This window comes from Podarcis tiliguerta (assembly GCF_965153285.1).
Source record: "Podarcis tiliguerta genome assembly, chromosome: 2".
NCBI classification, from domain to species: Eukaryota; Metazoa; Chordata; class Lepidosauria; order Squamata; family Lacertidae; genus Podarcis; species Podarcis tiliguerta.
Window position 1 is genome coordinate 60,608,834 of NC_139535.1, and position 16,816 is coordinate 60,625,649.

A 16,816-nucleotide genomic window follows, 5' to 3' on the forward strand; every position below is an offset into this window, starting at 1 on the left:
GTCTTCATTGCGCCCATAATTTTTGTTTTGCTTTTGGCAAATTAAACTTGTGAAGAGGAGCCAGTATTTCTGTACTACAGGGCCCCTGATTCTGAAATATTATTTTAATTAATTCAAATAGACTTTACCTGTGCAAGAAGTCTGGTGCTTGGTTCAGCAGAATATAATACTGTCTTACGAACTCCCGCCCAACCAGCAGGGGACTTGGCTTCTCCATCACCATTTCTTTGGTCAACTGAAAACTGAAGACCAAAACATTTGTGAAAATATATCCAATACTCATCCTTGCCAAGGAAAGGTTATATGAACTATAACCAATTTCTCACACAGTTGCCAATTTACTGCACACACGGCTAAATTTCTTGAAATATTTCAATGGTAAGGAAAAGAAACAAGACTATAATTCAAACATAGCTTTTTGAAGTGATTATATAAAAAAATACAAGTGCCCAAAATTTCAAATATAGCAGCAGAAAATTGGTGGCAAGCAAGTAAATCTTGTAGAATTTAACAGGCTATATATGGCTGCACTAATTCCCATTAACCTTGTCTGACTTCAGTAGCTGAACTGAAAGGCTTCAAGAAAAGGTGCAATGACCTTTAAGTTCACATACAGTAAGTCATCTAAGCAATAAGCTGGGATACCTCTTATCCAGGAACCCAAATTTTTACTTGATTGGCTCTCCACCCACCCATTTTGCCAAACTCTTTGTGCGCGCACACACCTCACAAACACCCCCCCACAAGAAAGCATTGGAGTCCAGAGCAGAGTAGGGTAAGGTGCACAAAAAGGTTTTTGCAGTAGCAAAATTTGGGCACCATCATTCCTTCACCCACCTTTCAGTAAGCTGGAATGCTATTTTTTGTACACAAACAATGTTCTTCACTTGAAAACACATTATTTTATAGGAATGATCATTCCCCTCCATAACAATACATCTGTTAAAGTCAACTATTTAACTGTTTTCCATTGAAAAGCAGCCACTTCACAATACAGTACACATATCCTAATGCATAAATTTGAATCCTATGCTCTTGTGTAGTATGAACCCATGTGTAGTATGACTGCAGAGGGAAACTTGATCACTCACTAGCCCATCCCACTGCACATCCATAAGAAGCCTAGCAAGGGCAAATGTATTCCTGCAGACCATGTTCTTATCTTCATCCAGCACAGAGGGAACCTGACCAGCCAAAAGTGAGAAACAGGGCTTTCTTTTCTCAGGAGCGGGGCGGGTCTTTAAAAGCTGAACTGCCATTGGAGCTTTGTCCGTAAGAAGTTACTCTTGTTGACTGAACTGGAAAGACAATAATACATTCACCTTCATGATCATGGTTATTTGGCTGCAGGAGTTGCTGGAAGGATGTATACAAGGTGCCATACAACCTTGTAAGGACCCCACTCCGTATTTGCGTAGGGTTTGCTCCTTAGCCTTTTCTTCTCCCAAAGACAAGGCAGGTGATGTTTGGGAACAGTGTTTCCCTTCTCCTAGATGGGCTACCTTTCCAGGTTGACAAGCCCCATCTGTGCCTCACTTCCCTGTACAGCAATTGCAGAAACCGCCTATTTGTCTCATCCACCCAATCTGCCACAACCTGTATTTGCATGCATAGCTGAGTGCACTGTGGGGACCAAAAGTTGACGAACTACTCCAAAGGAGCAGTGTCCCCCACCAGAGGTACTACCTCCTCCCCTAACATCCCATACACCAGTAAAACAATTAAATACCAGTAAAACAATTAAGGTTGATGTTTTATTGTCTTATGGCTGTATTAGGAAAAACCCTGTGATCCTATTTGGATACAAATCTAAAAGTGATACAGTCTAAAAGTGTGGGGGGGGGGGAACTGTCTAAAATAAAATGAAGATTGAACCTTTATCTCAGCTACCAGCTAAGCAATATATAACCTTGGGGGAAAGAGTGGATATAAATACATCAAATAAATAGATAATATCACACAGAGATGTTGTAGGAAGAGTCAGAGTGGCCTAGTAGACAAGGCCTTAAATTTGGGGCCCCCTTCCATGTTCCAAGAAATATAAACATATTGGTGGTCTTAGAAAACTACAAGTCTGAGTTTTTAAAATGGAAACAATCATCTACCACACTGAGTTATCACAAGGAGTATAAGTGCTCTACAAAGGTCTGGCTACATCAAACATCAGCACATTTGAGAAAAGCCAGCAGTTAGTTTTATGTTTACACTATGAAAGAGTTTTGATGTATAGTGAAGTTAACCATAATGCTTGCCTGTGGCTGTTGAATTTTTCTAATATTAAACAGTAACATAAATGAGAACTCTTAAATATAGGTTGGTCATGACTAACTGAGCATTATATGGTTTGAATGTTCATTGTTGCTTAATTTAAACAACAACAACAACAACAACAACAACAGAAAGAAAGAAAGAAAGAAAGAAAGAAAGAAAGAAAGAAAGAAAGAAAGAAAGACAGACAAATCTTTGGAGGGCAATAAAGAACTAGGTTTTCCTAAAAAAATTAAGACACACCAGGTGGTATCCAACTAAACAGTTCTGCTAGTGCAACCAACAAAACATAACTTCTCTCCATCTCCTTTCTCCATGCACTCCCTAGATCTGCTCCTGAGGGTTGGGGAACCCCAGAACAAATTTAGTTGCAGCAGGGGGGTGGAGTCTTGTGGCACAGCCAAAATTGCCTACACTACCATAACTGTTTAGTTGGCTACCACCCAGTCATTTAATGCATAGTCACTAAGAAAGATCACCAGGTGGCTTAGGTAAGTTGGTCTGTGTACAGTACTTGCAATTTGTAAAAATGTTTATGCAAATTGCTCCAGCAAATTATACCTTCTGAATAAATCAATTCAAGATAACCAAACTGCGGGTGGCAGTGGAAGACAGGAGTGCCTGGCGTGCTCTGGTCCATGGGGTCATGAAGAGTCGGACACGACTGAACGACTAAACAACAACAAGGGTTACTTTTTAAACCTGAACTGCTTGTTCTACCCCCTTAGTTTAAATCTGCAATAGGCTAACATGGCATTGAGGAAAATGTATGTTTAAGATGGTTAATACCTGCTTTCAAATTTACATCAAACTTTAGTGCATGAACAGTTATGTATCATTCAACCACTATTTTTAATGACTTATCTGAAAACAGGTCATAACCCCCAGTGCTTAAATTACTAATATGCCAACATTTACATTCCCAAGCACACTGAAGTTTGACATCTGTCAGACTTGAAACACATTTGTTTAGAGCTGCTTCCAGAGAGGTGGCTCCTAAAATTAATAATCACCTTTCTTTCAATGTAAGATGCAAGTGGAATTGCAATTGGTTTTCCACGCTATTAGGGATATTGCACTTCTATATGTTCTGTTCACACTAGTGGGCGTGACATAACTGCTATAGATGGGAAGAATGTCCAGTTCACCTGAGCAGCCATCTGAAGCTCAGCACATCTTCACTATGTGTACAATTTTATCACCCAGCCTTTTAAATTGACCTTTAATCAGCATCAAGACTTTTCTACTATATTTCCCCCCAAAAAAGTAACATATTGTTGAAATGTAACTTTAAAATGAACATGTCAGAGCACTATAAAACCACAAGAAGGAATTAGCTTTGCAGCACATTATTAGTCTGTGCACATATTAGCAGCAGAACAAAGGTCTGTGACCGATAGAGCAGAGCATGTCATTTACTTGCAATACATTACTCAACACTTTCACACAGCAGTCCAAGGCATGCCAGTTGTGGTGGTGATGGGCGGGGGGGGGGGGGGGAGGGGATTTTTCAAGATAAAATATTGCAGTCTGACTACTGCAGTGCAATCAAATTATTAAGTCTTTCGGATTTCTCAATGGCCTGGTCTCGTCTTTATCAAACAGTCAATATGTATGTTAAGTTTCCCTTGTGTTGGAAGAAGAGTTATCCAGGTTTGGTGACTGTTTAATGTTTTTATGTCTGGAATTATTAACACAAGCAACTCAGAATTGTGGAAAACTAGTATAATCTCTTGCAGCAAGGAAATTACACCTATACAAAAACACATTTAAAGGGAAGGGCATGCTTTTAAAGAAAAGCACATGCTTTCATGAAATACGGTAGGTTCTTGGTTCAATACCTGAATCTCCAGCTTGGGAAGGAATCCTATGAGTGGGCCAATGGGATGGACCAATCATCTGATTCAATTAAGTTAATTTCCTATGTACCTACTATGATTCCCAACTATAAAGAGCCACAAATAAAAGCAGAGTAAGAAAAACGTATATTACTGTACGTGGCTTCACAAAACAGTGGCAAATATCAAGCTCAGTGAATCCACTGACACCCTAATGCAAATTATTCTTGTATCCCCAGTCCCCATTGCACGTCTGCCAAAGTCACCTTACAAAGACCCTTTTTCCAGGCTAAAAGAGGTCCAGCCATTTAAGCCCTTCCTATTATAGACTGAGGAAGGGGAATCATGTGATCAAAGCTGCTATATTTGAGCTCATCTCCTTAAAGGGAGATGAGCAAAGTCTACAACTCTTCTTGTACAGTATAGCCATTTTATACCCAAATTACACTACAAACTCAACAAAAAACCCTGGAAGCATTCACTTGTTTCACAGCTACATTTCATTTCAGTCATGTTGCAAACTGAGAAATATCCAAGAATCCTTTATTTCTGTCACCTGTTAATGAATGAATCAGCTGGAAGCTATAGAGGGTTCTTATGACCATAAACACTTTGTACGATTAAATTTCACCCTACATGTTAAGTTCCAGAATAGGGCTGGGCGATATCTGGTTTTCCACATTGTGATATATCACCAGCTAAACATCACAATATACTGAAATATCATGATGCCTGAAATAAGGAAGGAGCTGTGTAATCATTGGCTGGCTTCATGGATTTTGCATTTGATTTTTGCATAGTGCACACGCGCGCACACTCACACACACACATTAATGCTAGGCAACGTATCGATACATAGTAGAAAAATCGGTTTAAAGTCTATATTATGGTAACAGTTTCATAATATTCAACATGGTGATATATCGTGAATCACGATGTGTGCGCTATGTAAAAAAAAAAAGTGATGTGGGAAAAACCGTGAAGCCAATCACCGCTTCTCTCATGATTCCTGTCGCTTTGTACTGTACTATAAAATAAGTTGTAACATGTTACAGGTAAGTAAAAATGTATCAATTTTAGACTCCTAAATAGTAGCAGTGATCAGGACATTACCTCGTGCACCTCTACATAGAGCCTTATTTCAGACATTGTGATATATCGGCTGGTGATATTTCACAATGCTGAAAGCCATACATTGTTCAGCCCTAACACACATCATGATTCGCGATATGCCAGGTCAAAAATTATGAAACTGATATCAAACGGACTTCAAACTGGTTTTGGATATATCAACATATTGCCCAACGCTACCACCTGTCCTACTACAGCTACCTTTCCTAACCACACAATTATCTCAGGCACACACAGAGGTTAAGTGCCCATGCTGTTTTTGGCAGCACAAGTACCACTTTACACTAAGGTGCTTACATGGCACAACTGGTCATCATCTCTTGCATTAAACCAACTACAATTTGTCTACCATTTGTATAACATATACTTATCTACAAAGCAAGAGAGATATGACTTCTCATATTCAGCTACTTCTCATTCATTCTGCTTTTCCCATCTCCCAATATTAAGACAGACACTATGAGCAACCCCAGCCAATATGAATAATTCTGGAGATCTCTTGATTTGGACCTACTTTTGGAAGTTGGAACAAACTGTTTCAGTTCTGCCTCCTTTTTACCACTGTTGCACCTTGGGCTAAATGAAGGACACTGGCTGATGTACAGAAATTCAATCTTTACGTGCTCTGTAACTCACTAACCTGGCTCCAACAGATACTCAGAACTGAAGGTCACCCTTTTTTATGACGAGCCTGATTGAGAGAACATTTCACAGTCTAGCAATTACTGCATACTCAAGACCTATTATATTTCAAAAACTTACAAACTAAATTGCTTAATATCAAATAATGATGCTATAACCACATTAAAACATTTCTTACTGCCTGATTCTCTGCATGTTTACTCAAAATGAAGGCCCACTGTGCTGGATGAGGCTTACTCCCTTGGAAGTATATCTAGGACTATCAGGCTGCAGTTGAATACTCACCCAAGAATTAGCCCCCTTTAAGTCAATGTAGCTGAGCACAGGGATGACCCTCCTAATCTCTGTTTGTGCCTGAGGCTTACACCATCTCAAACACCAGAATTGATTTTAACTCATTGGAAATATTGTCTATTTTCTCCAGAGTAAAAATATTGTCATTTAAGAGTGGAGCTTCTGATCTGGTTTCCATATGCTTTGCACAAACAGAATTGGGGGATCCTATGCTCCCAGAGGACTGGGGGGGGGGCACACTCTTAAGTCCAATAGCTTAACCTCCTACATATTCTTGGTAGGAGGTATAACACGCATAAATGGTATTTGACTTGGGGGGGGGGGAATCTAAAAAATAATAATTAACTCACATTAAGTATAGTCTTCTTTGTTCATTTGATAATGTATCTTTATTTTTCCAACTCGAATAAGTCCACAAGAAGTCTTCAAGGAATAAAGTGTTATAAACCACAAACTTTAACGAAAAACAGGTAAGTCCAGTAGTATGACCAACACCCTTCATCTGAGTAGCCTTAAGTAAGATGCATGTGGCTTAGATTCAATGTGTGATCTTAGTTGCTAAGAAACTAATCTCAATGACTTAGAAATCCAAAGTTATATTTAATATTGATGGTTGGGTAGCAGAACTGTTAGAACTGCCATCCCTAGAGTGTGTGATGTCATACAATTATCTTGCACAAATTTAATGCCATGAGAAACACCATTCCAGAGTGCATTGATGGCTATTGTATATTGCTCCAAGCAAGAAACATAGCAACCCAATACTTTTATCTGGCTCCTAGCCAAACTGACAACAAAAATTCCCTCCCAACATTTATACTGAGTCACACCTTCCTACTGACAGAAAACATTTGAACTGTGCACTCACAGAAGTGAGGCAGCATACAAGTTTTCTTTTGAATAATTTTATATCATGTGAGAAAGGCCTGGTTCGTGTCACTTTAAACTAGGCATAGGCAAACTCGGCCCTCCAGATGTTTTGGAACTGCAACTTCCATCATCCCTAGCTAACAGGACCAGTGGTCAGGGATGATGGGTGTTGTAGTCCCAAAACACCTGGAGGGCCGAGTTTGCCTATGCCTGCTTTAAACAATAAATGAAACACTGGGATAAAGCAAGCAGCATGCTGGTTCACAGCACTGTGGCACTCCTCTTCCAATTCTACCCACAGGACCCTGGAGAGAAAGCGAGAAGCTGACTTGGCATTATATGTCAACCAGTGCTCATGCCTTGTAACTAGTATTCTGCACATTCTTGCTATATCACATTTAACTTTTAACAATGATTTACTGTAATGTGCCAACTGGGCCACTGAATTTGCTTCCTTGGGTTCTAAGATTAATGTTGTTGGGTTTTTTAAAGAAAACTATATTGTTATTTGTAAAGAAAATAAATTTTAAGACATCAATTGACTGTGATTCCTGCTATTTTTAAGCTTTAGCATGAGGGTCCCAACATTAAATAATTCAAAAGCAAAGAAAATATTTGTGGTGTCAATTACAGGTACCACAAAGTTCACACATCTACTCAGAAGTTCCATTTTTGCTCAATTTGTTGGAGCTACAGATGTGACAATGCCAGGCTAGTCTATAAAGAAGTATGAGTTGTTTGGATCAATTTCGAATATATCCCCTGTGAATGCTGACAGTTTGCCATTATGAAAACCACCACATGTACTTTGGCTCTTGAACAGCAGAGTTGGTGAAGGTCAGCGTCAGCAAACAATGGTCTTCTAGCCAAGACAGTGAATGTCTTCCTGGAGAAATGGAAGGTTTCTCCTTCTTTAAAGAAAGTCCTGACCATTAGTTAAGTAATTTATATATATAGCTTTTCATTTCAGAAACCTAAGAAGCTGCCTTATTCTGAGTCGGATCTTTGGTCCATCTTCAGCTTTGTACATACTATACCTTTAAAGCACACTCAAAGCATATCCTTTCCCTCTAAGAATTCTACTCATGCCTCTGTAGCTTTGCATTTGTAGTGGCTAACCAAACCACAATTTAAAACCATGGTTAAACCAAAGGAGTTGGGTTAGCTGATAAGGCCAAATCATAGTTCAAACAAGTCATTGTTTATAAACCAACAAACCATGGCATCACATAATGGTTTGTTATCTGAGAACAAACCATGATGAGCTGGCATACTTCAGACATTTAAATCAGACCTCACTTTGACTACCCCAACCATGAGAGTCAGATCTATCTGAGCAAACCTTGCAAACCTTTCGGCAAAATGCTACTGTGTGCCTTCTACTGAATACTGGCTAATACACATTCAACCTGTGTTACAGCAATTTCATCAGATACTACTGTTTCTGAGCCCAACTAAAAGTATTAGTTTCTTTTTTTAAAAAAAACATTAGTTTCTGTGTTAAGAACCCTTCAAATCACTGTACACCAACTTGGACTAGTTGCATTCAGAAAATAAAGCCCTGTTTTATGTCCCCTTCATTACCTGAGGTATGATTTCCTGCAGCTAGAAGCAGAGCACTTGCAGCAGTGGCTCTGCATGTATGGAGCCAAGTTCACATTCAGACCTGCTAATACTAAGTAGTGTATCTGTCCTGATCTTTGTATGACTAATCTTCTGGCAGGCTTTTGAATGAATTTAGCTGCCATTATATAATGGTTGAACTGTGGATTTCTGGATTTTCAGTGGCTGTAAGCATCTTCAGCTGCACATATCAGTATTGCACTCAAAGTAAAAACCTCTCTTAAGCCAGGGTTAGCTTAAACAATTGCTACCTAATAAAAACAAGAAAGGAAGCAATACAACTGGATTCTTTTGCTAGCTCAGACCTTGATGACCAGAAATATGTAGTCAGAAAGCAGCACATAATTACGTAATAAAGAAAATGTTTGCACATAGAATTCTAGGTGCTGTCTTTTGGGGGGAGGGGGACAAGCCAAACAAGTCCCAAGGATTGAACAAAGGGAAATTCATCGTCCCAAAGCTGCTGCTTTTGTAGCCAATTTTGAACTAAGCAGCCACCTTATTTGAAGGATAACTTGCACAAGTTAAACCAAAATTTTCCCTCCAGAAAACTTTACATGTACTGCTGAAAGAAAACATATATGGGAAGAGGAGGCTTATGTCTATATGCTCAGCTGGTATGATTTCATGTACAGTACTTTGGTTCAACTATTATTTCTGTAGCACTGACCCAAGCCCTCCCACAAGTGTTTATGTGCTTAGTACACACAATAAAACTAAAAGTACTGTATCAGGACCAATTTAAACAAAATCCTATCAAACTATTTTATTATATTTGAGAAGCAATTCTACACCACAAACTTTATCCTCTCTTCTCCTACATGTTGAAATAGCAGCATCCTATTGAATGCAAAAGGGATGCAGGTGGCACTGTGGGTTAAACCACAGAGCCTTGGACTTGCCAATCAGAAGGTCAGCGGTTCGAATCCCTGTGATGGGGTGAGCTCCCATTGCTCGGTCCCAGCTCCTGCCAACCTAGCAGTTTGAAAGCACCTCAAAGTGCAAGTAGATAAATAGGTACCACTCCGGCAGGAAGGTAAACGGCGTTTCCGTGTGCTGCTCTGGTTCACCAGAAGCAGCTTAGTCATGCTGGCCACATGACCCAGAAGCTGTACGCCGGCTCCCTTGGCCAATAAAGCGAGATGAGTGCTGCAACCCCAGAGTCGGTCACGACTGGAGCTAATGGTCAGGGGTCCCTTTACCTTTTATTGAATGCAAAGGGATGCAGGTGGCACTGTGCTGTAAACCACTGAGCCTCTGGGCTTGCCAATCAGAAGGTCAGCAGTTCAAATCCCCACAACGGGGCGAGCTCCTGTTGCTTGGGTCTCAGCTCCTGCCAACCTAGCAGTTCAAAAGCACATCAAAGTGCAAGTAGATAAATAGGTACTGCTCCAGCAGGAAGGTAAACAGTGTTTCTGTGTGCTGCTCTGCTTTCACCAGAGGCAGCTTAGTCATGCTGGCCACATGACCCAGAAAAACTGTCTGCAGACAAATGTTGGCTCCCTCGGCCAGTAAAGCGAGATGAGCATCGCAACCCCAGAGTTGTCCGCGACTGGACTTAATTGTCAGGGGTCCTTTACCTTTGTATTGAATGCAAACTAGGAAACTGTAGGTTAATCTCAGACTACAAACTCAGATATCAAACCAGGTTCACATTATGGTTTGAAAACAGATTAAGCCAGTTTCCCAGTTCAGATATAATGGAAGACTATGGTTTAACAAACCCCAGATATTGTCAGCTGCGACACACAAGAGAAAGGAGGACAGAACAGAAGCACAAGGCTCAGTCAAATAAACGATGGTTTACTGGGCAGAGATCATTAGAAAGCTAACTGGGCATCAGTTGTTCCCTTCATGTCTGAAGAAAATCAGAAGACAGATGGGCCTTGTTAACCTGGAAAGGTAGCCCATCTAGGAGACCTTAAACTCTGACCTCAAACCTCTGCTGCCTTGTGGCTATACTCATTCGTGAGAAAGGCTTCAGGAGTAAACTCCCAAGGAAAAATCCTTATACGCTACCTTGTGGGACATCTCCAGGAGAAGGAAAGGCTAAGGACTAAACCCTACACAAATCCAGAGTACCCAAGGCAGTAGGATGGCACTTTGCTCGCCTCATTCTGGCAATTCCTGCAGCCAAGCTAGTGCCACATGTACTGTTTTGCTTTCCTTTGAACTACATCAGCAAGGCTGGGAGTGGCAGAGGTGGCGTTGTCATCTGGACAGCTGAGAACTTCCATATATGCTGCCAAGACTTCTACACTGGAGTTTTTCAAATGGTGCATTCTATTGTCTCTCAAGACAGATGGATGCCAACAACAATGTGTCTTACTGCTTCCCATCTTCCACACAGATTAGCAGAATAAAAAAATACATACATACCCTATTTATTCACAAGTACTGGAAAACTAACAGAGGGATTTGTCCTACATCTTCTATCCCAGGCACAGTAATTCTCAACAATGGGCAGCACTGATGTAAGGTAGAACACTTTCCAGTTCTTTATTTTTCTTTGGGAAGTGTTCTAGCCCTAGGCCGGTGGTTTTCAACCAGTGTGATGTGGCACCCTAGGGTGCCTTGAATGATGGTCAGAGGTGCCATGGACAACACTGGCCTCTGTCCTACTTTCCTTCCCTCGTTCCTATGATGCCCTTGTGTGTCTGCCTCACAAAGGCTTGCACAGCTGTTTACTGCAACAGCCCTAGCTATAAGCTCTGCAGGCAAATAGTGCCTCTGGGAAGCACTTGGGGGGGCAGTTCAGAAACCAGGGACAGCAGCAGCAGCAGCTGTCTAGAGGACTTCCAAGGAGAAGGGAGAGGAGAGGACTGAGGGAACACTCTACCAAGGGAGTGAGGCTGCCAGCTCTGCAGGCAAGAGGTGACATAACTGGACTTCTGAGCCCCACAGGGGTGTCGCAGAAAGAATGTAGTTGGTTAAGGGAACCGTGGACTCAAAAAGTTTGAAAACCTCTGCCCTAGGCATCAGAAAACTTTCCAGCAAACCCACATCACTGTCGTGCAGAGAATCTTGAACTTCCTGTTGGGTATCAAGACCGAGCTACTACCAGCATGCTTTCATCTCATACTCACCTTTAAGTCTAGAAATGGGCTCACATCAAAGAAAGCCATTTGTCAAAGTCCATGTGCAAATACGAGTGTTTTATTATTCTGGCATACCAATATTGATGCCACAGCAGGTGCAGTGTTCGAAACTCCCATTGTTCTAGGCACATTTTGAGAGAGGGAATTTCATTAGCACGAGCAGTTTCTGAGCGCAGTATTGTGCCTAAGATTTCAGATTAAAACTGCATAGTGGAAGGAAAGGTGGAGCTTTTTCTGCCTCACCACTTCCAGCTACTCTCTGAAGACTGGAGAAGAGACCTTCTTAAGAATATTAGGGGGGTGGGCAGGGGGAGGACTAAACCATGTGAAAAATGAACATATTTTAGATGAAGTTCATATTTAGCTTGATATTTTTTAAAAAAACACCTACACGCGCCTATTACCTAGGTTTAAGGCGCCATTTAGCTCCTAGCTTTCATCTCTGTTTCTAACACTGAGCAGATGTGATAGATATGCGGCTCTACTCTGTTAAGAGACTGCAACTCTCACCATCCCCAATAACTTTCTGGCTGGGGATGATGGAAGTCATAGTTCACAAACACCTGGAGGACCACAGGTTCACCCCCCCCCAGGGCTTGCACGGTTGTAAAGATGTTGATGTAACGGGTAAGAAATACTTTAAACATTAAACGTAACTTTTCTTAGGCAATGTTAACATTTAAGGTGCTGAAAACATTCAATCCTTAAAATTCCTTATTTTACCTAAATGTAAATCATAGTGGTTTTCAAATAGTCAGAAGTGAAATGCAACTGCTAAGCTGATTTGCACCTTCTGGATTTAACTCAAGACTTATTTTATAGAGTACATAAGATCCAGTAAAGTGTTTAAACTGCCCAGTCTGTACTTAAGTGTGGTTTTGACTTAAACATCACTGAAGGTAGGTGATATCACGTTTAAAACACAGAATAACATTTCAGAAATGAAACTGAATTCAGAACTATGAATTTGAGTAACTGTCACATGCAAACTGTTTGGAGTGTGGGGAGAGGTAAAAATGTAGTTAAATCCTAAACAGTTTTATGCAAAAGCTTTTTCAAACTCATATTTCACAATTACTTCTTCAACAGCAGGTTCGCCGTTTGCGTGCTTCTGGATCCAGCTCTATCTCTGGAGGCTTAGGTAGCCTCAGTGGCTAGAAATGCCTTTTACCAACTGCAGCTGGTTTGACAGGTACAGCCATTCCTGGACCAGGAAAGTCTTGCCACAGTAGTTCATGTGTTGGTTACTGGATTACTGCAATGCACTCTATATGTTGGGTTTCCCTTGTGCTTGATCTAGAAGCTGCTGTTAGTGCAGAATGCTGCACCTTGACTACTGAGTGACTCCTTGTCAGCATATAACACCTATGCTCAGAAATCTGCACTGGTTGCCAATTTGCTACTGGGCAAAGTTCAAGGTGCTACTATTGGTACATAAAGCCCTCAATAACTTGGGACCAGTTTACCTACAAGATCGCCTTATCCCCATGTGCCACCCAACCTCTTCAGTCAGCAGAATTGACACTACTACAGGTGTCACATAATGCCCATTCCACATTTGTAAGAACTTGGTCACTTAATGTGACACTCCCTGCACTTTGAAATTCACTGCATATTGAGATCAAGCACTAATAAATTCATGTATGTATAATCAAGAACATGTATGTATAAATAAATGTATGTGTTGTTTTCTAGTTTGAACAGGAGTATAATTTTCAAACCTACTGTAATTTTGTAGCTGCTTTTCCTAGCTATCTATGGATTAGCTATTGATTACTACAACCCTACATTTTTTTCCAATCTTAAAAAGCCAATGTCAATATAGTGAAGGGACAGGAAACCTTATGCCCTTCAAATGCTGATGGAACTCCAATCCCCATCAGTTCCAGTTAAGTATTACCAACGCTCAAGAGTTCTGCAGTGTAGAGGGTAGGGTCACAATTTTATTTACTTTATATAGATCTCAGGGCAAGTTACAATTTAAAAACAATAGGCCAATAACACACAGTTAAAATTTTCCAGTACAATTCAACAATGCAAGGATTTGAGATGGGATAGTTGAATGTAGTTATACGTAACTTGGATGGCCTGGAAGCAAATAAAAGTTCATTCCAGTGGTTCCTATCCAAACCTCAAGGGAAAGGATGCTCTATAATGGAGCTGCATTGCCAAAAAGGCCTTCCTGGCCACCTTATGGATCCTCTAACCTCAACTCAGTGATGGCACTGCCAGAAGGGCCTCCTCTGATCTGAAAGCCCATACAGTTTGGGGAAAGTAGCTTCTTCAGGTAACCTGAGCCTAAACTATTCAGATCTTTATTTGTCAAAACCAGTATCTTGGTCTGGAATGGTTTGAGTTCTGGTTTAGCAATATCTGGAGTACGACAGATTTCTCACCCCTAAGTTACCGCATCACAACCCTAAAATTCTACTGCAACTTTCAAGCAGCGGACTATGAGTGGGTAAATTTAGAGAGCATTAATCCACCACATAATGACCCATCAAGGCATTTCTCTTGTCTTCATGCTTGCTTTATTCCTAGACTTTTAAGTCTAGGTGAGTGAGCAGAAGTACATCGTAAGGAAATTTATCCGACTACCTTATTTTCTTAGTTTGTCTTTGTTAAGGTATCCTTAGCTTAAATGTCAATAAGCCAGTAGAATATCTGAAATATGTAAGGCTTCTCCATATAAAAGAAAGCAGAAGTTTGTTTCATGTAGTTTGTCTTTAAAAATGACCTGTAGGGAATACCTATTATTAACTCCTTTAAATTATTAGCATATGAACAACCAAAAAAGGAATCTGTTAAATCCAACATTTCATTACCCAAGACCCTATTGATTATACATATACAATCTAAAGCTCCTGAGATTGTTTTATTCAAATACAAAAAGTTCAGTACACCAGGTGAAAATTTTAGTCTAAAATGGATTCTACCACCAGGGTCTGCTATTTTTAGATATAATAGTTCAAGCAGCACTTCCAGTTAAGTACACAGAAGAGCATGTCTGGACAGCACAATGCAAACTTTACCATTGCTGTTTTGGCTGCTACAAACAAGTGCAAAAAAGATTTGATGCCAAGCAATTGATAAATTCATTTAAGTATCATTTATGGATTTAGCAAATTTGAAATGGTTGGCATCTTTGTGGAACCTTATGGGAACACATGATGGTATTTTTCCACTTAACCATACAGAACACCTTAGCAGCAGAATTATCTTTTACTTAATGACTGACCAGAGCCCTGCAAGTGCCCCCAAAATAGTAGGTCTTAATAAATGGGCATTTTTCTATAGCTTAGTAGTCTGCCTGCATTTCCTAAACCTAGCACTGTGTCCATGGGAGAGGCAGACAAAAATAGCACAAACTGGAAACATGGCTACTTGCTACAAATACTCCGCAATAGATTATGATGCAGCCACCTGACACAACCAGATTTCAATTATCAGAAAAACATGCTCGTGAACGATTCCCATTAAAGCTATTGCAATAGAAAAACTAATAGATTTTAGTAAGATCCTGGAAATTACTAGAAACTCCAGGCATACTCAATCTAGTTTCTATGAACACGTCAAGACTGACCTTGAGCAAGTGTCCTTACTTTTCTGCCTTTATTACTTTATTTTTTACAGGCAAAAACTTGTTGGGAGGGCTTTGTTTGTTGGCTTTTAGGCGTCCACAGCACAGGGTTGTTTAAAACACTGCCGATCTCATCTCTCAAGTGAAAGGCTACGCCACTTTAAAACAAAGCTACTTAGCTCTCTATATTCCAGCCTAGCTTTTTTGCCTGCGCGCTAGGGAAAAGCAGGCTGCGTGCGGCAAGGGACAAAAGCTTGCAGCTCCGTCTGCCTAGGCTTGCACAATGAAGCACAGCTCACTTCCGCGGCCCCTTTTCACAAGCGTCTGCCCCACTGAAAAGGAGCACCATTATGCCCCGGTTCCTACGCAGCTACTCCCGCGGACAAGTGAACGGAGCGGCGTCTCGCACCTCCCGTCGCTTTCCTCCTCCTCCGCCCCCCTACACCGGTGGAACGAGCACCGTTCATGCATTTCCGCTCTTTCACAAAGCTCGCGGGTTTTTGTTTGGCGTGGTGGGTGGGAGGTTCTGGAGGCGCGAGAGAAGCGCGGGGAGGGCGGCAACGGCGCTTCAAGAGGGTCCCCCTGCCCACCCCCTCCCTTTTGTAGGCCGCTTTACATGCACGATCAGGAACCTTCCTAGTTAGTTATTCATAGCGCGGGGCGAGCAATCGAGTAGGGAGGGAGAGGACCGCGCCGGGGCCAGGCTGGGCGCCGCCTCCTCCGCATGTCAGAAAGGAGACCCTCGTCGTTAAGCCAGCACCGAGTTCCCTTCGCAGGCCAGCGCAGCGACCCGTTAACAGCCGCCCAGCCGCTCCTCTCTCTGCTCCCTTCTTCTAGATCACGCACTTCCCCGCACGGGCGGGTCCTTCTCGCCTCGCTTTTGCTACCCAGAGGGCTTGTTAACGGCTCAGGCCCGGCCACGCTGAGGGAGCCCCGCTCGCCGCTCCCCGTTATGCCCCAACCTCCCCTTTCTCCCCCCTCCTCAATATACCGCCAGGCCGGCCAGGCAAACGTCCGCCAGCCCCGAGCGCCCCCTCGGCTCAGCGGACACCCCCACCGCCTGCCCACCCGCCACCGGCGTCCCGCTCCCGCCCCGAGGCTGAAGGCCGCGGGGCGAAAAGCGGCGCGGGACAAGGGGGGGGAGGAGCGCCGCCGGGACCCCGCATGTCTATGGCGACGGTGCTGGCGGCGGAGACGCCACAGGGGTACGAAGCCCCCTCGACCCCCGTGAAGGACGTGACCCTTCTGCGCCCCTCCCGCACCAACCTGCGGGCGAGGCGGAGCTGGACGCGGAGGAGGAGGAGGCGGTTTCACTCCGTACAAGGCGGGCAGGCAGGCCGAAGGGGACGAGAAGCACCTCACGCAACAGCGTGCTCAGCCACCGGCTAAATATACCCGGCGCGCAACCTAACCCTATGGCATGCCCGCAGCCAGTTAGGAGCCGGCTCGATGCCCAGCTCGGAGAACGATAG

At 42.3% G+C, this 16,816-nt stretch overlaps 1 protein-coding gene across 2 annotated transcripts in view; it reads right to left on the bottom strand.

The window, feature by feature from the left end:
• The window catches only part of G3BP1 (G3BP stress granule assembly factor 1), a 28,073-nt gene extending 11,257 nt beyond the window's left edge, over nt 1–16,816 (bottom strand). The window contains exons 1-2 of one of the 2 annotated variants that reach the window (XM_083423315.1): nt 16,611–16,816; nt 129–242 (exon numbers count right to left, since the gene is read on the bottom strand). In XM_083423315.1, the coding sequence (XP_083279441.1) occupies nt 129–223 (95 nt within the window). In that variant the 5' untranslated portion in view covers nt 224–242; nt 16,611–16,816. The remainder of the gene's footprint in view (nt 1–128; nt 243–16,610) is intronic. The other variant, XM_083423316.1, reaches the window with a different exon arrangement.